Below are 21,796 nucleotides of genomic sequence, written 5' to 3' on the forward strand. Positions count from 1 at the left end.
TGAAGAGCAGTCTGCTCTGGTGGGAGCAACAAACCAATCTGATCGAAGGGGTCTCCTTCCTTGCCCAGCCTCCAGATCTGACATTGACAACGGATGCGTCCATGGACGGATGGGGAGCCCATCTCCTGGACCTTTCCATCAAGGGAAAATGGACGGCGAATCAGAGAGCCTGGCATATCAACAGGCTAGAGTTGTTGGCAATCTTCCTAGCGCTCAAGGCTTTCTTACCTGTGGTGCACGGAGAATCGGTGCTGGTTCAAACGGACAACACCACCAGCATGCACTACATGAACAAACAGGGCGGCACGAAATCTCAGCCTCTGTCTCGTCTTGCTCAAAGAATTTGGGAATGGGCACTTCGTCACCACATTTCTTTGACAGCAGTCCATCTGCCGGGAGCATCAAACATACTGGCAGATTCCCTGAGCAGGTCTGCGTCATCCACTCACGAATGGGAGTTACACCAGCCGACTCTGGACCTAGTGTTCCATCAATGGGGTCATCCCAAGATAGACCTTTTTGCAACTCCAGTGAATCGGAAGTGCCAGTCTTTCGCCAGTTGGCATCCTCATCCAGAATCCAGCGGCAATGCCCTACTCATGGATTGGAGCGGCCTGTTTGCTTATGCGTTTCCACCGATCCCATTGGTGCCAAGAACGTTGTGGAAGATGCGCAGGCAACCCTGCCGTTTGATTCTAATCGCCCCACGTTGGCCCAGGCAGGCTTGGTTTTCAGAACTCCTTCTAATGTCACAGTGCAAGCCCATTCGTCTACATCCACGTCCGGACCTCCTGACGATGGACGGCGGACAAATTTGCCATCCAGACCCGTCGACGCTTCAATTGTCGGCATGGAACCTGAATACGTTGAATTTGCCTCTTTAAGTATGCCCCAAGAATGTAGAGACATCCTAGCGTCTGCTAGAGCTCCATCAACCATCAAAACATATAGGTTAAAGTGGAAACGTTTCTGTCATTGGTGCGCAGCATCCAACGTACACCCAATCAATTCCACTCCAGACCAACTTTTACCGTTCTTTCTAAGTCTTGCTCAGTCTGGTCTTTCACATGCCACATTGAGAGTCTTTTTGGCGGCCATTTCGCGCTACCGCCATGATGGCTCTACGTCTCTCTGTTCATCCAGAATCATCCGACAGTTCTATAAAGGACTTCTCAGGAAATTCCCTCCGTTAAGGCGCCCTCCTCCAGCATGGCACCTCAACGTGGTATTATCACAACTTATGAAACCTCCATTTGAGCCAATTCATCGATCACACCTCAAGTTTCTTACCTGGAAAGTTGCTTTGCTTTTGGCTTTGACATCGTCTCGTCGTGTAAGTGACTTGCACGCTTTTACCATCAAACCTCCGTATTTACAGTTCAAGCCCGATGGAGTGTCACTTCGTACCAATCCTTCTTTTCTACCAAAAGTACCTACTGACTTCCATTTGAACGAGCCAGTCTTCTTAAAGACTTTTTCCCGGATCCTAAATCTCCTGCAGAACAGCGACTACATTCTTTAGACATAAAACGTTGTCTAAAATTCTACATTTCAAGAACAGCCCCTTTCCGTAAATCTGATCAGCTATTTATAGCATATGGACTACTGCGAAAAGGGCATGCAGTGACTAAACAAACAGTGGCACGGTGGCTCTCTTCAGCCATATCATTTTGCCATCAGCAGGCTGGCAGGCCTTTACCTACTCCAGTGAAGGCACATTCTACAAGAGCGATGGCATCGTCCACCGCGTTGTTTGCCGGAGTGTCTCTACACCAGATTTGCAGAGCAGCGACGTGGTCCAGCAGGCACACCTTTACCAGACATTATTGTTTGGAAGCTGTCAACGAAGCGAATACCGCAGTGGGGCAAGCAGTGCTTCGTCATCTTTTCAAATAAGGTGAGCCTCTGTTCCCTCCTCCATTCTTGAGATTGCCTTATTTTTAAGCTATATGTGGTTCTTCAATTGTTTGGAAATGTTGCAATCTCAGCTCTAGGAGGTTACTGCTATCTATTCTATTCAAGCATGTGAATCTATGAAAGACACCCCTAATACTGGAGAAGAACAATTGTTACTTACCTGTAAACAGGTGGTTCTCCAGTATTGGTGTCTTTCATAGATTCACATGCGACCCACCCATCCTCCCCTCAGAGGCTCTCTTCTTCTCCTCATGCGCTATTATTACTAGTGCTACGAAAATCTGAGGGCTTGAGCTTCTGAGGAGAAGGTTCTAGAGGGTGCTTGAGCCTGATTGGCTGCAGTTTGGATTAACATAATGACACTGATATGTTGCAAATGAGTTTTTTCTCTCTAATGCATTCCTATGTAGCAACCTTTGTGAAGGTTTTCAGTATATATTTTATCTGTTTTTACTACTTATTATGATACTATATGTATATATATATTAGCATTATTGCTATTTTATTTACCGTGGGACTCCCACTTCGACGACGGGGAATATTCAAGCATGTGAATCTATGAAAGACACAAATACTGGAGAACCACCTGTTTACAGGTAGGTAACAATTGTTCTTAATAAAAAAATAATTGCCAATTAATAGAAATTAATTACCAATTAAAAAATAATTAACAATAAATTTAAAATCAATACCAATAAATGAAAAAAATTATTTACTTAATTACAATTAAATTACTTCCCACCCTATTCCCCTATAAACCCACAACCCGCTACAGAAAATAAATTTAGAAAATTAACATAATTAACAATTAATCAATGAATACAAATTAGTTGGCAATTAATAAAAATTAATTACCAATTTAAAAAAAACAATAAATTCAAAATGAATACCAATAAATAAATAAAAATATTTAATTAATTACAATTAAATTACTTCCCACCCTATTCCCCTATAAACCCACAACCCGCTACAGAATTAAATTACGCAAAAAATAAATAACATAAAATTCATTACTTAAAATACATTAAACATACATTACAAAAATTAATATACACTTCTCACACATATACTAACATACAAAAAACTTTAAAAAAATTGATATTATTAAAAAATCGATATATTTAATGCCTATATTGTATACTTCGATATTTTGACTTCTATATTTTGAAAATCGATATTACTTACCTTAAATTCGATATTTTTAACCACTATATTGTGTCCATTCGATATTTTGTCCATTCTATATTTTTACTTCGATATTATGTCCATTCTATATTTTGGAATCGATATTATGACTGTTTACCGATAAATGGGTTTGAGAACAGAGGACACAAGGAAAACACTTTGGAGATAGCTAAAAATAAGGTGTCAAAAGTAAGAAGGTAAGACATTTTATTTATAAAATATATTAAAACAGTTGGGAGAGAAGAATGTAAGTAGGTTTATCACTAATTATCATATTAAACATCAAGCTGTCAGAGCAGTCCTCAACAAACATTAGCATTTACTCAGGAGAGACCCGGTAATTGGCATGGAACTTTCTAAGAGACCCCTCATTACTTGCAGAAGTGCCAGGTGTATGCATGATACCTTAGTCAGGAGTGATGTGAAGACAAAAAAGCAAACCTTAAAACCAAAAGATGGTTTTGTAAAGTGCAGTAAGGGAAAAGTTTGTAGAAAGGGTGAGAATGTAACGGAAATTGAAACACAGGGCAGGAACAATAAGAAAATACGTGGGCATTATACTTGCAAAAGTGATCATGTTGTGTATATTTTGAAATGCACCTGCCAAAAAATGTATGTAGATAGCACTACTCTACAAGTACACACAAGGATCCTTAAACACCTCAGGGCGATAAAAACTTGAGACATCTTACCCTGTATCAAGTCACATTTATCAAGTACATAAAGGTGAGGAGAGTGAGCTAAGGTATAGTATTCCTGTGTTTATATAATATTAAACATTACTGGAATTTTATTTACATTGTTACATTTATATATTAAAATATTTAAAATGTACTACTTTAAACTATATTTTTTTAATTCTTTATTTTTTTATATTTTTGGGCAATATTAGTATGAACAATATTTTTTGAACATCATTTTTTTGTCAACCATATTGTTTACCATGATATTGTGTCAGTGATCATCTGCTGCCTCGAACCAGACCAGAAGCAGAATTGGATTGTACAGTATTCAGTTCTTTAGAAAGTGCGATGCTCATAGCTTCCCTCAGTTCACTTGTCATTTGTACTAGTTGACTACTGTGAAACTGATTGGAAGTGTGAGAACATACCAAAGAAAATGAACAACAATAAAGGTACTTTCAGAAGATTCAAGTGTTTTTTCTGGGGAGGAGATATACAGACTGTTTAATCTGTTCACCTTAGTACAGTTGTACTACCATGCACCAAAAGTTTTCAATTCCAATATAAAGGCAGAAAGGATCCTCTTTTAAGCGTGAGGATAATGCATTAACATTTAATGGTTTATGTTTTCAAGAAAACTAGGTTTGCTGATCAAGTGGCACAGTCTGCATTCCTGCTCGACGCAATAGTGTAGATTTCCAGGGGTGCGGTTCCTTAACAACCTTTAAAGTATATCGTTTAAGCCTGGGACAATTCTCCATAAAAGCCTGCACCACCTCCTGAGGCACAACACAATAACAGTGGATCTCTTCCAGAAACTTACACTTTGTGGACAAATCTACCAAGGCTGAGTTCAGATCAGCTGAGGGGGTTGTGTGCAACATCAGCTTTGTTAAAGTTCTACTATAGTTGTCTATGGCAAATCGCACGTACTTCACCAGATAACTAAATGTGTTCAGTTCCAAAGTGGAAACGGGGATATTGTTTTTCAGAATCCTTGGAATCTTCCAAGCTGGTATTGTGTGGTCCAACTCAAGGTTAACAAAAAGGGTAGGGTGTCTCTTGCACAGGGCTTCCCAAAGTGTTCCGGAAATGACTGGAGTGTATTTGTCCAAGCGCTCGCAGAAAAGGTCTAAACGAGTGAGAGGTGCTCTATTCGGGTTGAGGAACTCCTTGAAAACATCATCAGATAGGCTAGCATAGTAGAGGCCGAACATAGATAATTTGGGGCAGGAATTCAAAAGTGCTTTGATGGCATCTGGTGTTACATTGCAAACCAGCGTGCGGTTGTTGATGAACAAGCTACGCAGGTTTGAGTTGCCGGCAGCAATCAGTCTCACAAGTCCATCATCTAGAGTGATTGGCATCTTTCGAAAATCAATGTGCTGAAGGTTGATTTCATTGTCTCGTCTGCAGACATTTTTTATGCTGTCTAAAATATCTTGACCAGAGTAGAATATGGGATTCTCTCCCTGGCACATTATACAGAGATTCTCTAACCTTCGGCTCTCTCTGGCCAAGCTATCCAAGACCTGAATAACATTTCTTCGATTTGTCTCCTTTGCCTGATCAAATACAATCTTCAGATGCTTTATATGACCCAAAAATTGATGCACAGTCTGCAACGCTGACTCTTCTTCATCTGAGTCGCAACTGAAAGAAAGAAATGACAATATTTAGAGCAGAAAGGATTTCTTAACATAAGCTGTATTCTAAAATGCATATATTACCGTTTATAGGTGAATGATTTCTGGAGTGCTAATGTAACCGGCTTTTACTTTGATTATTATGATCACAATAGCGTATCAGGGTGCTTCCTGAAGGTGAGGTAAACTGAGATGGAGGGCCAACTCTGTTTAAGCATCATGGGTCAGATTCCTGGTAGCATTAAGTCCTTATGTAATAATTTAATAAATAATTTATAACAAGGCCTTGGCAGAATGCCAAAACACAATTAAGCATCCGTCACACACAGCAATGAAACAACATAGACGACACAAGTCATATTCTTTGCTCACGGTAGAGGATGCCGATTGCGCCATATACTTTAGACATTAAAACATGAAATATTTACCATACACTCGCTTGCATACTTTGCTGATTGCAAGTGCAATGTGAACCAAGGGCAAGATATAAGGTTCATGCAACAAGCTGAAGTGACGGTCTCAGATACTCAGAATTTTAATTTACAAAATCTGTAGGCCATTCTGCGGGCACTTAAACCTACTCTCGGGATGCATTGGTGCCCTCGGATGCCCTGGCTGTGCTTCAGGATGATCGGCAACATGTGAGAGAAGATTTAAGAGGCTGAGGAACATGAATCAGACCTCCGCCTTGCACATCTGTGACTGATTGCCATGAGCTGGCACCGGCCCGCCACTCTCTGCTGTTGAGAACTGTGGAGAGGATGTGAGCAGGTACATCGTGTTCCCTCTCCGGTGTCGGAGCGCGCAGTGTGCCAGAGCATGGATGGGGGCTTCGGGGGGTGGAGAGAAAGAGCATATGAAATGGAGATCAAATGAGGGACATGGATAGAAAACATAAACAAGCATTGGCCGCGTGGCCGTAAAAGTAACTCCTCACGGCAATAAAAAAGAAAAAACCCGCGAGTGGTGCGCACGTGTGGGGCGGAGTGGAGGAGCATATGAAATGGAAATCAAATGAGGGACATGGATAGAAAACATAAACAAGCATTTACCGCGCGGCCGTAAACGTAACACCGAGCGGCAATAAAAAAAAAAAGACGCGAGTTGTGTGCACGCGTGAGTGCGAGGGCAAAAAGTGTTGTGCGCGCCGCTCGCACGCATAATAGCAAGCTGGTGGCCGGCAAGGTAGCACTTTTGAAGCAGCTACTAAACGTCTCGCCAGAGCAGCGCATGCGCTGGCTCTTGCGAGATCTAAAAATGAAGCGCCCTGAAAATGTAAGCTGTTTGCTTTTCATGATTCACCGAAACATTGAACCAAATAAAAACCCCGCTCCCACTTTATGAGAACAAACATTTCAACCCGGACTTCAGACCGAGGTTGTGTATTGATCATGATTCATTCTCCTCGTTAAGCTGCCATCAGTCTCCAAACGGTCATGTGGCCTTGGGCGTGTCAAGTGAGAAATGACTTGGGCGGCTGGGCCCACAAAACCAGGAGCGTCCAGGCGTCTGCCTACCTGATCTCTGTCTTGTGCCAGACTGAACTGGTGCAGACTGCCTCTGCCCACTGCTGGCACACTTGGAAGACCGTATACCTATCCTTCAGAGATAGGTGTAAAAAGATTTGAGCAAGAACTTCCTGTGGAATGTCGGTCCAATATTCTGCCATTGACATTTCGGGCCCTTATTGGTCGGTTCCAAAGGCCTCTTTCTCAAGCAGCCCTCGTCCTGTCAAGAAACAGTAAAGTGAGAGGCACATAAGAATAACTGTACCCGGTTCATTATGCAGTTCTCATACACTTAGTATAATTCTGATCTTCAAGATTATTTGCATCTTTTTAAAAAATATTCAGGGATGTTAAAATTGTAGTTATGTAAGACACTGCAAAGCTTAAATGGAGAAAGTGGTATTACTAAAAAAAAATATATTAAAACCGAATTCTAGGAATACTGAGTGATTTCAATTATACCCTTGTTATTCCTGATTAAATATTTTATCAGTGTGCTCATTTTAGTCATACTTGTAATCAAATCATTTATTTTGGATCTGGAAATTGACAGTAGGGGCTCCACAAAGGAAAAAGAAATTAAAACAATATATTTGAGCCGCAAAATAAGCATAATGCATCAGCTATACGCCTTGCAGTGTATTATGTCGCAATAACGTAGCTATTTTTAGGTCTCATAAACAGTTTTAACTTCCTTGCAAAGGTTTTCACTGACACAACACACAGTAGTGTTTCTGTTGAAAGCGACCATGCTATGTTCTTAGTGTTCTCCCTTCTCTTTGCCGAGAATGAATGACGTTAGTCTACTGAACGTTGCTCAGTTCTATATTGGTGGTTCCATGCATTTTGACTTGGCCACTATTAGATAGTTTAGTTACAATTCTTTTCAAGTTACAGACAGACAGACATAGATACACACAAACACACCCACCCCCCTCAGTCTCCAGTACCTCACACCGAGTGAACCCTCAAATCTTTTGGGCTGTCCACACTTCTTCCTGTTGTCTTCAGACTAAAGAATTAACCTTCTCTCCCCACTCACTTTCCGTCACTGGTTATCGTCACCCTCTCTTCTATATCTGTTTAGCTGCATGTGAATGTGCAACCCCTGTTCTTTCCATCCCTCAGTGCTCTGGGTGGACCAAACTTTATCAACCCTCCCTGCTTTCGACAACATCAAGATACAACCATCACATGTTAATTCACCAATAAGATAAGCCTAAAACTGGTTCAGAGCATCTCCCAAACCTAATTTCATGGGAGAGAGGTGTGGGGTCTAACACTAAAACCAAGCATTGCAAAGCCTTTAGATCTGACATCGGCCGCTATTCTTTTGGCTTTGTCAATCCTGGTTTACTTGTGTCATTATTTTTTCAAACGATTGTTGAGGGGGAACCCACTGGCCCCTAATCAATCTAAAATAAAAAATATTGGCTAAAAGCAAAAATATGTTTTACGCCATAGTAGGCTCTGGCACTTAAGGGGAACTACTTTGTAAAAGAACCGAATTGCATCATTCACAGTGACATTAGCCAACGGCTCTAGTGGGCTGAACACCTGCCTCATCCTGTGTGCTGTAGTGGACAGAAGAAAAATGTAAATGGCACAATAACAGACGAATAAAGAGGGCAGGTTGTAAGCCCTTATAAGCATATTAGACATATCATTTTAGTAAAATCAAAATGGTCTTGGCTAATGCCAGGCCTAGAAAGTATTCATAATGGGGCAAATCCACAGCAGAAACTAATAGATGGACATGTGCTGATGAACATTTCACTCTAAAACAGAGTGTTTCCCAGAATAGCTTAATCAAACCGTACTGGCTGATATTTATATGTTTGAAAGCTACTGTATCCAAAGACACAGACTTGCCAGCGTAGACCTACGGATGTATGACGTTACAACGCATACTTTTACAACGCCTACCTTTACAACGCAATTTTTACAACGCATACCATTACAACGCATGCCATTACAACAAATTCTTTGAAACTACCTTTACAACGCATTCCACTACAACGCATACTACATTTACAACGCATACCATTACAACGCATAACATTACATTGCATGTAAGGTAAGTATTGGATAGTGTAGGGGTAAAAATTACTATTCTAACTCCAGGGGGTGCAACAGTAGGGTAAGTGTTGGATAGTGTAAGGGTACTATGTGTTGTAATGCTATGCGTTGTAAGGGTATGCGTTGTAATGACTGCGTTGTAATGACTGCGTTGTAATGGCATGCGTTGTAGTGGTGTGCGTTGTAGTGTCATGCGTTGTAAATGCATGCGTTGTAATGGATGTTGCGTTGTAAAAGTTTCGTTGTAATGGTAGTGCGGTGTAAAATTTGCGTTGTAAAGGTTGTAAAGGTTGTTTCCCTAGACCTACTACAGAAACTGTACACATACTATGTGTTGTAAGGCCTGATAAACTCGCTACGACTCTGCAGTAGAATTATTTGAATACAATTTGTGTTGGGTTACAATAATGTTCTAACTTTGATGCAACCAGAATTTAGAATAAGGGCTACTACATGTATATGAATTAACACACTTGGCACAAAATTGAAACCCATATAAACCAAATTGTCAAGCTAAAGAATTTGTACACACTTGAATTATATTGTGGAAGACAACGAGCATCTACATGTCAGGCAGTACGCGTTTAGAATATGCACTAAAAATATGTGAATGATCAGAAGTTTTACAAATCTAGATTTTGCTTTTAACCAATAACATAATTACAGTTGAGAAGCTAAAACATTAGTCCAAAATGGATAGCGCAGTCCACCAATATAATGATAATAAAGAAATGGTACAATTTCTCCTTCATAACGTTGTAAATGAAACTATCTTTCTAGAGTGTATATTCTGCAACCGACCTTTATCCATAGGAACAACTGTACCTCAAACATTTACTTTGCAAAGTTCCTTTAATGTTTGGAGTAAAAGGCCACACCCAGCCCAAGTACTCCAGAAATCATTTTTAATCTCTGGCTTACAAAGTATTAACAGGCATGGAGTAGTGTGCTACCTGTCCGCAGAATGATTCAGCACCGCCATGAGTAACTACACAACAATTTGAGCTAACCTACGTCTGTCTAGAAAAGGCCTTCATTTTATACACCAGGCACAAGCCATATTATCTATACCTTTTGGGAAGGTGCCTACCGCCATATAAAATCATTCTAGTCCCCCATAATTCAGATCCTACTTTCTTTTCCTCCATGATGTGCGTTTTGGTATTTGTGGTGTGTTACACATGTGCGTGAGGCAGCTGAAGGGCCATGTCTTTCGAAGAACATTGAAATAAGGTGGCGGTTCCCTCACATTCTTACCTTTAGAATGTGACAATTTGCATTCTAATATCCATGGGGTCCAGCGACTAACTCTATCTAGATGTTTGGTGTGCCGGAGAGTGGAGTTTGCAGATCACTTAAGACTGACTTCCTTATTTTTGGAGACAACCGCATAAGGGCAACAACAGACTGGTGGCCTGCCCCTAACAGGCCGAAACCTAGGAATCATGTTCAACGCCAGACTCAGATTTGAAAAATATATAAACGCCCTCACTATTTCCGTCTTTTTTTCAGATATCAGGAAGATTCTTTCTTTTCTCCCACCTACTTTCAGGAACGATTTGGCTTATTCTCTTCTTTTTTTAAGTTTTATGTAGCGCAAACTCGACCCCAAGGTATCAGAGCGTTTTACACGAGCACCAGTTGCGTTACAGACCTACAGATACATTTTTTTAGGCACAGGGAGATTACCTGATTTGCAAGAATCACAGGATGTTGAGCGTCCCTGCCGAGACTTGAACCCGTTTCCCCAGGTTTGAGGTCGACTGCTCTAGCCTTTAGGCCACATCCTCTTATGTCAAGGCTGGACTATTGCAATTCTTTACTGGTGGACCGCCATGCTCACCTTGTACACAAAGCACAGCTAGTACAAAATGTTGCAGCCATAGCCATCCTAGGATTAAAAAGAAGTCATCCTTCTTGAATCAACCTGTGACAACTGCACTGGGTATCGAATGCCCAGAGATGCCTCTTTAAAGCACTCCGGCTCTGCCACAAAACACTGTATTGCACAGGAGCTGGATCATACATATCCATCATGTTCTCCTTGTACTCTCTTGCACATTGTCTATCATCAAAGTACAAACATTTGATAAATGTACGAAAATACAAAAAAAACAGCCAGGGAGGTCGATCACTGTCGGCATGGAATGACATACCTATCTCTCTTCTTGCCTACACAAATTACGAACTCTTCAGGAAAGCAAATGACATCTGATCCTGGTGGCTCCCTATGTTTATGTTTTTTGGTAGAGTGGCTTAGGAAGTGTCAAAACAACTCATTCTGAGGTTTTGTGCACTAAATAAATACATGATTTATTCATTCACATACTTTCAAGCCAACTTCTTCCCATAAAGAGTAATGGAAGTGCATTCTCCCTCATCCCTTCCCCAGTAGAATGCCTAGACGAGATGTTCTTAACCTATTGTACAGGGACCCCTGGGGGTCCACAACGGCTATATAGGGAGTCATTGACTGCTTAGAAAAATCAATTATATTAACAAATTAACAAAATGTATATCAATAAAGACACAAAATGTAAAATTGAAAATTTGAAATTGAGGGCTAAAAATTAAGTGGGTATCCTTGGATTCATTCGTGGGAGCAGGGCAATGGCCTCAGACAGAGTAGAGAATGGGCAATGAGTGTCCTTAATTTTATTTAAAAAAGCTTAAACCTTTCCATTAAAATTCACATTTTTTTTCTATATTTGGTGAATTAAATAAAACATTTCAACATTTTGGTATTTGTTTCATGGAGACTTGCTTCTGTATTTTAGTATATTGATTTGCTGTTCAAATAATCAAAATTGCTTAGTCTGGAGTCCCCAGATTCCCATAATGACTCAGTGGATGTCCTCAAATTTTAATAATGACACAGTGGATATCCCTGGATTCCAATAATGATTCAGTAGGGGTCCCTGGATTCCAGTCATGATTATGTGGGGGTCCAGAGAGTCCAAAGTTTAAGAACCACTGGTCTAGATAAAGAGAGCCTGAGCGCAATCCACTTTGCACTCACCATTTGGTGTTGTCCCCCTATTCTGCGTTGCAAGAGCCTATAAATACAGAGAGTCCATGAGGGTGCACTGTGTCCTTGTGGGAACATCGTACCAATCTTTTGAAAAGCAATTGTATTTAGTCAGTCCTACCCCAAAGAAAGGGAAATACTTCCCCTCTAGCCAGTAGTTGTACAATGTAAGAAATTCAAAAGGAAACTCTGCACCAGACTAAAGAGATGTTTGCGAGATAAAATACTCTGTGTCCCCTTCATGGGCAATCCCAGGATTGCTGATGAAGGGTGATGCCCTGAAACCGGTCCCAAGATGCTTATTTCCGGTCCAGGGATGACCTGGCTTGGCAGTTCGGGCTGGACTGTTCCCACAAGGAACAGGGCCAAGACTGATTTGCATATAGCTGGGTCCAAACTGGGGTGGTGTGGTGAGAAAAAGAATGATGGATTAAATCCAGATCCTTGTGACAGGGGGTGAATGTTTGCATTGTCCAGCATTCTGTCCATCAATTGTTTCTTTTGCATAAATTCAATAATTATGCATGAATTATTGAGAGAAGATGTTGACTGTCAGGCAACAATGTGACTGACTCTCCCAACACTTTCACTGGCATCAGTCCGTCTGTCTCTCTCCCAGATCTAACACTCTTTCAGATAACAAGAAAGATATTTAACAGACTACTTTCAGAAACAACAAAACTTTCATTGGTTGACTATTCCCAGTTCTATAACCCCATTGGATACACACACCTGTCACATAACTTACTCTCCTAATCCTCCTAGACCATTCCTCTGCTTTCGACACAGTTAACCATCAATTTCTCCTGGAACGCCTCAAACTCAGGATGGGGTTGGAGGGCACCGTCCTTGAATGGTTTAGATCCTTCCTCCAAAACTGCACACAGAGAGTCCTCATCAACGGTAATCTATCCGCCCCATCTGCGGTCACAGATGGAGTTCCTCAAGGATCAACCCTCTCACCTACCATCTTCAACCTTTACCTTGAACCTCTCACTGAGGTTCTACGTACCCCTAATATCTTCTACCATATGTACGCCGACGATACTTAAATCTACATAAAAATCTCTTCCCCTGAGGACATTTTTTTCTCCCTGAATGAGGCCTTGAAGCTAACAGTCCACAGGCTCACCGCCAACCAGCTTAAACTCAACGCGAATAAAACTGAATTCCTTCTGATCTCTCCACCCAAACCCAATCCAGACATCCAGGGATGGATCAAGACCATCTCAGCACTAAACTGCCCTCCTACAATTGTTAACTCAGCGAAATCCCTTGGAATAACGCTGGACGGCAGCCTGAACATGCGTGGCCATATAAACTCGATGGCCAAAACGGCTAGATTCCATTTGAACTACCTAAGAAACCTGAAACCCTTCCTCGATGTGTCCGACCTTAAAACGGAAGTACAGGCACTAGTCCTTTCTAGATTAGAATATGGATGCTCTACCCTTGCAGGGCTACCCAAAAAATCTCTGGCCCCATTGAAAGCCTGCCTCAACACCGCTGCCAGACTACTAACCGGCTCAAAGAAATTCGACCACATCTCTCCCCACCTCAAAGCGCTTAACTGGCTTCCTCTAGAGGCCAGAATCCAATTTAAACTGGCCTGCATTACTCACAAAGCTCTTTATAACAACTCCCCTGCATTTCTGGCACAAAAACTCGTGGTATCAGGTGGACCCAGAAACTCCTGTTCAGCCAAAGACCTACTGCTGAAACCTGCAAAACCGGAAAAAGAAAACCTACAACCGGGCCTTCACTGGGGCTGCGCCAAGGATTTTGAACTCTCTCCCACCGGCCATCAGAAGGCATCCGTCCTTGGCACATTTTAATTTAATTTAATTTATTTATTTTATGTTCTTGTATAGCGCAAGAATCGACCCCTTACGAGGTATCTCCGCGCTTTGCTCGCAAGATGGAGTAGCTGCTATAGAACAGAGAATGAGGATGTAAACAGATGTTTGGAAATATTTATTCTTCCTGGAATAGGACGGTTTTTAGTTTCTTCCTGAAAGAGGAGTGATTATGGGTTTGTCTGAGGTCAGTTGGAAGATTATTCCAGAGCTTGGGCCCTACCAAAGAGAATGCTCTGCCCCCTTGTCTGGTTTTTTTGACAAGAGGGGTTTTAAGTAGCAATTGGTTGCTTGACCGTAAGGCTCTGTCAGGTTTATAGAAAGGTAGCTTTTGGGACAGGTAGTCAGGGCCTTTCCCGAACAAGCACTTGTGGACAATGCAACAGATCTTGAATTTGGTGCGTTGTCTTATTGGCAGCCAATGCAGTTCACGCAGCAGGGGTTTGGAGGGGGTTCTGGGGGGGGCATTCAGGACCAATCTTGCTGCTGTGTTTTGGACTACTTGGAGGCGATTAATAGCACTCTCATTAGCTTGAATAAGGAGTCCGTTGCAGTAGTCAATTTTGCTGATCACCATAGTCTGCACTAGGGTCTTTCTATAGCTGTCAGAAAGGTAGGGGAAGACTCTTCTTAACAGACCGATGGTGTGAAAGCATGCCCCAGCGACTGCATTCACATGTTCCTTCATGGTAAGGTCCCGATCCAGCTTCACCCCTAGATTTTTTTACTGTTAGTTTAGGGGTGGGTACTGGTCCCAAGTCAAGGGGCCACCAGTCGGGGGACCACAGTAAGGACGCTTTTCCAAAAAGCATTAGCTCCGTTTTTCCAACGTTGCATTGGAGGCGGTTGGCAGCCATCCAATTGGAGATGGCCCTCATTCCTTCTGCAAAGTTGTCCCTAACGTTGGAGTTGAAGGAATGGAAGGATAAAGAAGCTGGGTGTCGTCAGCGTAAGACACCGGGGTGAATCCATATTTTCTCACAATCTCAGCGAGGGGGGCCACGTACACATTAAACAATGTGGGGCTTAGGCATGAGCCCTGTGGCACCCCCTTCGTGAGCATCCTGGAAGAGGAGCGATATGGTCCCAGGCTGACAGATTGTGAGCGCCCGGACAGAAAACTCTCCAGCCAGGAGAGGGCTTGACCTCCTATGCCCACTCCCTGTAGACGGCTCATGAGGATCTTATGGGACACAGTATCAAATGCGGCCGACAGGTCTAACAGCACCAGAATCATTGAGCCTCCTCTATCCTGTGACATCTCGATGTTATCGGTCACGGTGAGGAGAGCAGATTCGGTGCTGTAGTTGGGCCTGAACCCAGATTGGGAGTGGTCCAGGCCCCCTGTCACCTCAATGAACCTGGACAAGTGGATGTTAACATGTTTTTCGGCCAGTTTACTCAGGAGGGGCAACAAAGAGATGGGAAGGAGGTTAGAGAGTTCTGTCCATGGGGAGGTGGCATTTTTACGAATAGGATTCACCACTGCCTCTTTCCATTGTTGGGGGAGTTTACCTTCTGTATAGGAGAGGTTCAAAACTCTTTGGATAGAGGGACAGAGGTCGGTGCAGAGCATATTCATCACTCTGGGGGGAAGAAGGTCGAGAGGGGACCCTGTTTTTGTGGTATTTAGTAAGGATTTTATCTCGTCCTTAGAAATTTCAGGAATCTTAATGAAAGTTTCAGCATTGGTTTGTGAACAGAGAGCGTCAAGCGTCTCTGTGTTGTTGGGGTGTTTGGCCAGTATTTTTTTGTAGATGATATCAATTTTTTCCTCAAAATATAGGGATATTTTGTTACACAGATCCTGCGAAAAAGTATCAGGACTTTCGCAGGCTTTAAGAAGGAGACAAAAACCTTCTTAATGGGTAAATACCTCGCATAATGAACACGTTACATTATTATCCTTCTATGGATGATACCTATTCCTGCACTCCTAGGCATTCCCCCAAGAGTCGAGACTATGTACTTTCCTGCACAATGTATCTACTTGTTTTAATTTCCTTCCCACATGTAGCTGGGACTTTGACTACTTGTTTCCTTGCATTATGTATCCCCTTTTTTTACCCAATTGATCCCTCCCTTCACTTCGCTCTGTACACCACCCCTAATACTGTAAAGCGCTCTGATACCCTCACGGGTCTGGTTCGTGCTCTATAAAACTATAAAATAAATAAATAAATAAATGTCTCCCAGTCTTATCAAAGACACATACTGACATGCCGGACTCTTTGTATTAGACAAAATCAACATGTTCCTGACCAAATAGTTGTTGGCATGTCTTTGATAATATGTGATGTTTTTATTGTGTGTACTGGAATAGAAAATGCATTTACATAATTGCTCCACAAGCCCCTGTTATCTCTTTGTCATCACTACTGTCGACCTTGCTCAAAATTGTTTGATGCCTAACCAGAGCTGGCCCTAGTGTTTTTGCGGCTTGGCCGAAATGCCTAAGTATGTTCCATCACGCATGCCCAAGGGCAGCAAATTTACAAACGAACAACTGACATGAGCAAACCCTATGCCATTTTCACTGATTGTAAATCAAATGTCTCGCTATCAGTCTTAATATAATAGGCATACTTAGATTTCACTGAAAGGGGAAGCATTCTTAAACCATCTACAATTTATTTTGGTTGTTTAGCAGGAATAAAATGTGAATTTACAAAGTCACTAACTAAATGAAATGCGCTTCTCTTATTTTTTAAGGTAATCGTTAGGGTGTTTGGAGTAAGGAATGCCACAAAAATTACCTTTCTACCATTTACTTATTTATTCACAGTACATAAATGACTGTTATTAAGATGCCTATATGTGTCTCAAAAGCCTTTACACATGCTTGAGAAACGGACACCCAGACAATAAAACAACTAATGTAAATCATCTACTAAAATGAAATATCCCCTCACTGACACACATGGATGAGTTGGTAGCCATCAGCGCCAATGTCAAGCATCAGTGACTCTTGGGGTGTATTCACAAATGTAAATTTGGTCATGAATGTAAGTTTATCATTGAATTTACCAAATGTTAGTTAGGAATTAATGCAGGGATTACTGGTGGATGCAAGTTCCTTTATGAGTGCAAAGATCTCCGACACATGTGTGGAGTGCTCGGCACAAGTAAATGGCACTCAAGCAGTTGGGAAAGACCAACAGCCAGCTACACCTTGTCAGTGACCCAGGATAAGTCAACAGACAACAAAGGGTTAGGACGAGAAAATGTCAACTTTCTACAAGTGGCATTTTCAGAACTGTAACTTAAAATCCGACTTTACCATTAAAGAAGGCTTTAAATTACAATTCTTTAGGCACTAAACTCAATATACCTGCTTCTAATTGAAAGTTATCACTTATTAAATGCAATTAGTTAACCCAATGTTATCCTATGGGAGAGGTAGGTCTCACAGTAGTGAAAAACTAATTTAGCAGTTTTTCACTACAGGACATGTAAACACTTAAAACTACATGTCCAACTTTTTAAAATACACTGCACCCTACCCTCTGGGCCTACTCGAGGGGTGACATATATGAAATAAAAAGGGAGGTGCAGGCATGAGACATGTTTGAAGGGCTACTGAAACAGGTGACTCCTAGTAGCAATTAATTTGAAGGCCCTGGGTACATATAATACCATTGTATTAAGAACTTGGAACTACATTAAATATGCCAATTGGGTGTAAGCCAATGTTATGAAGTTTAAAGGCAGTTTAGCAGTGATAAAGTGCACAGAGTCCTAAAAGCCAACAAAAACGGGCAGCAGGGTAAAGGTAAAAAGTTTGGGGGTGACCCTGCAGAGAGGGTTATATATATATATATATATATATATATATATATATATATATATATATATACCATAACCTTGGTTTCTTACACGCTGCAATTTGATATATATATATATATATATATATATATATATATGTACTTTACTTATCGAATATCCAAGTTTTTATTAGTTGCTTTCTGAAGGAGAGGTGGTTCTGTGTAAGGCGGAGGTGGGTGGGGAGAGAGTTCCAGGTTTTGGCCTCTAAGTAGGAGAAGGATCTTCCCCCCATGGTGGCGTAGCATAAATCATTTTGGCTAATCAAGCCTTCCTCAAACGCCGCTCACCACTGGAATGCATTTTCTCCCTCCTAAGATCTTCCTGCGGCACTCCCATTGGTGGGAGATCAGCTGACCCTGCTACATTAGGAATGGCTGTAATCAAATGAGAGACTACAGCTCCCAGAGTGCACCATGATGGTAAGTACCGTAGCAGGGTTGATTTTTCTTTCAATAAGCACTGACAGTGGAGTGCCTTGTTTAGGAGGGTTTATTTAACAACAAGGGGTGGTGATGGACAGAGCTTCTGAATTAAGCAGAATACTCTCACCCAGTCCATCACCACCCCCTTTTCTGAATTGTTTAGGAGGGGCCATGTAGTGGCAGGTGTCGTCCGTTATTGCAGTGTTCAAGGTTCCCTTGAGTCCCCAACGCCCAAACCACAATTGCAGAAAAGACCAGGGCGCTGAGAAAAACTACAATGAGCCTTCTCCTCCGTGAAGTCACAGTCTGCCTGCTGGCAGCGGCCGCATGCCTGGCCCGTTCTTGTGGTGGTCCCGGGATAATCAATCCCTTGATGCAAATCAGTTCAGTGCCAGAAAACGGGACTCTTTGCTGGACATGCTTTCCAAATTAAAGTACTTTATCGCATTTCGTCCGAGTCTCCACACCTTGATCACATGACACGCTAGGGCACATGACAACACAATTTGTAGTGACGTGAGTAAACCATTAACCAATCAGCATGTTTCATGATGTCATGGGACTAAATCATTTAAACTCTTTATATACAGAACAGTACGTAAATTAACAATGCTACATACGTAAACTTTCAAGCAGAAATAAACATATAAATATATCCTTACATCCTTGAATACCTGCAGGTTCCGCAGTATTGTATGATCTAATTTTCAAATTTATGCATGTAAAAAGGAAAATCCTGTTTTCAATACTGCCTAAGAACCGAGGGAACATTAAAAACTCTTCAGAGGTTAAAATTACTTCCATTATCATGGCAAACTGACGTGCAAATAAACACCAGTTACGTGCTCATGTGGTTTTTTAGGTCTCCGGCGTTAACCGCGCAAAGCGCGGTCTCGACAGAGACCTATTGTGAGCGACTCTGCTTCCCAGGAGAGGGGATAGGAGCTGGCCACGCACAGGGAATTGAGCGGGCCACGCGAACGCGCTCGCTGTGGTCAGCTCCTGTCTCCTCTCCTGGAAAGCTCCAAGACCCACGCATGCGCACACACGAGCGCCCATGCACGCACGCACATACATACAGAGACACCCCCCCCATGCATACACACACGCGGCACACATACACAAGTGCACCGAGCCCGTTGCACACATACATACACACACGAGCACACACACACGAGTGCACCTAGCCCCCCCCCCCCCAAGCCTTTTTCAACTTACTGGGCCAATCTCGGGGGACTCTGCTCTCCGCAGGCGGCAGGCACCGGGCATGTGCAACACTTGCGCAACCTCCTTCTGGCGGCCCCGGGGCTCTCCACCGCTCACAGGAGCCCCTGGCTGCGAGACGCTTTCACTCCGCCTGCCTCTCCTCTTCCGGTCCGGACGCGGCCCCACCCCCGTCACAGGCGACCTTGCCTGACTTTCGGTGAGGCTGCGCATCGTTTGCAGCGCTTCAGCACTTCAACGCTCCTCGCCCCCCCCCCCCCCACCACCACAGAGCGTGTCTCGCTATCTTCGCTTTAGCGGACGAGCAGCCAATGCTTGTTTGCCTGAGTCTGCACTTTCATAGTGAGGCAAATAAGAGCTCAATCAAGAATACAAAGGAACCAAACTCAGTGCGTTCTGTACATAACACTACATGTTGGAATGCTGTTGGCTGTCTGCTTGTTGGTTGACTGTTGACTTTCAGAGCGGTTGCTCGTGTGCCTGCACTGAAAGTTAAGACCTCTGACAACCAACAACTTCTCAACATCCTGTGTCAGTCAATCAAGGGACTACACTGAAAAACAGCTGCCGGCAGACATTCAGTCATTCTTATAAGAACTCACTCTCCATGTAAGTGGTCGCTGTTTTTTCAGTTTGTGCCCTTGTTTGTCTAACGTTGAATGTTACAGATGTTTTTGTTGCTTTTGGTTTTTCTTTTTTTTCTGTAGGGGATGCCGTCGCCTTCCGGTAATACTCTATTGATCTTTCCAAGACGTTTTTTGGGGATAAAAGACTGTTTTCCATTTGAGTCTTATTTGTCTGACAGCACGTTGGTCGGCTGTGGGTTTTCAGTGTGTTATGTTATGTGTAATTGTATAGCGCACAACTCGCTTGGGAGGGTATCCAGGCGCTGATGTGTGTGCCATTCCCTGGAGAACCTTAGCCTGCAGCTAGAGGCTGTTAGCATATGTCCTTGTGACATTTTTCAGGCTTGTGACATGCAAAATTAAATGTAGCTCCTGGCCTTTTTTTCTTTTCTTGTTGACAGTCAAACGTTAAACTGCCCTGGGGGTTACAGTTATAATAGCTTCATCCAAGCGCATATGCAGCATTTCACTGCGAATGGGCTCGCAGCTAAAAGCTGATTTTTACCATAACAATGCAAGCAGCAGAACGTGTATGGAAAAAAACTGCGTGCTGGCGTTCTTCTTCCTGAAGCCATCCTAGAAGTTGACTTAATTTGGGTGGAGCGAACGAGGCAACCCTATGACGGGCCCTGCATGAACAGGTACAGCACGTGCTGCAGAGCGGCCCTGGGAGCACTGCCAGTGTTGCAAGCAGTCGTGACCCGGCCCTGCCTTGAACAGGTGTAGCACGTGCTGCAGAGCTGCCCCGGGAGCACTGTCAGTGTCGCAAGCAGTCGTGACCCGGCCCTGCATGAACAGACGCAGCACGTGCTGCAGAGCTTCCCCGGGAGCACTGCCAGTGTTGCAAGCACTTAGCATAAGCAACAGCTAACGATTCACAAACAATGTTTATATACCAATTGCAAATTTAAAAAAAATTAATGCAAAGCATTGTCATTTACAATGCCAGTAACTCAAACTTTAATGCTGGAGACCTATTGCATTGCAAATGCTTGTTAAATTGGTTATTACGCCTTCCTGTATTCGCCATTGAGATCATAGTCCGATACGGATTATAAAAACAATGTGAATTCATTTAGGAGGCCGTGGCAACCCACCCTATATGCTTTAAATTATTTACTACTGTAGTTTGTTGATGCTCATATGGATAGTGCCGTTAGCCTGCACAGTTTTTGCTCTTAAAAACTACGGTTATGTTTTACAAATGGAAAGGTCCAACTGGACACTAAATAAAAAGTGCTAGTGCAATAAATGTTTCCTATTTCCTGTGTACTACACAGTTATTCAGGACACTAGGTCATAGTAACACAGACGTATAAATGCACAAACATGCTAAATTAATCCAATGCAAACAGTATAGAATAAAGTGCAAGTGCAATAATAATTGAGATTTTGCAGCAAAACAAAAACAACCAAACAGGCAGTTCAAAGTAACGTGCAAGTACACTACAGTTAAGGTATTAGAGATGTCATCAGTGGTATCATCAGTAAGGTCACTGACCATGTCCTGAGTGATGTAACATGTGAGGTCATAAGCAGTGCATTGCGGGAGTGCGAATTATAGTAAGCTCTGCTAACTATAACGGCTGAATTTCTCAGGTTTTGTATGAGTGAAATGTCAGCCTAACTATAACGTCTCTGTAACCTTTGGTAATCTTATTGTAGGAGAATTGATTTTAGCTTTCACTACATTATAACGGAAGACCAGGATTTTAGAATGTATTTACTTTCTTCTTTCATGTTTAAATTGCACTTTCCAAAATGGTGACCAATTTGCAATTTTGCAGTCCCTTTTCT

At 42.4% G+C, this 21,796-nt stretch overlaps 1 protein-coding gene across 2 annotated transcripts in view; it reads right to left on the reverse strand.

Moving 5' to 3' along the window:
- Positions 1–3,338: 3,338 nt before the first annotated feature.
- Positions 3,339–21,796, reverse strand: part of FBXL8 (F-box and leucine rich repeat protein 8) — a 121,495-nt gene continuing 103,037 nt past the window's right edge. For both annotated transcript variants that reach the window (XM_086947663.1, XM_086947662.1), the window contains exons 2-3: positions 6,949–7,159; positions 3,339–5,438 (exon numbers count right to left, since the gene is read on the reverse strand). In XM_086947663.1, the coding sequence (XP_086803789.1) occupies positions 4,424–5,438; positions 6,949–7,106 (1,173 nt within the window). In that variant the 5' untranslated portion in view covers positions 7,107–7,159 and the 3' untranslated portion in view covers positions 3,339–4,423. The remainder of the gene's footprint in view (positions 5,439–6,948; positions 7,160–21,796) is intronic.

The sequence above is a fragment of the Lissotriton vulgaris genome, chromosome 12, assembly GCF_964263255.1.
Source record: "Lissotriton vulgaris chromosome 12, aLisVul1.2, whole genome shotgun sequence".
NCBI classification, from domain to species: domain Eukaryota; kingdom Metazoa; phylum Chordata; class Amphibia; order Caudata; family Salamandridae; genus Lissotriton; species Lissotriton vulgaris.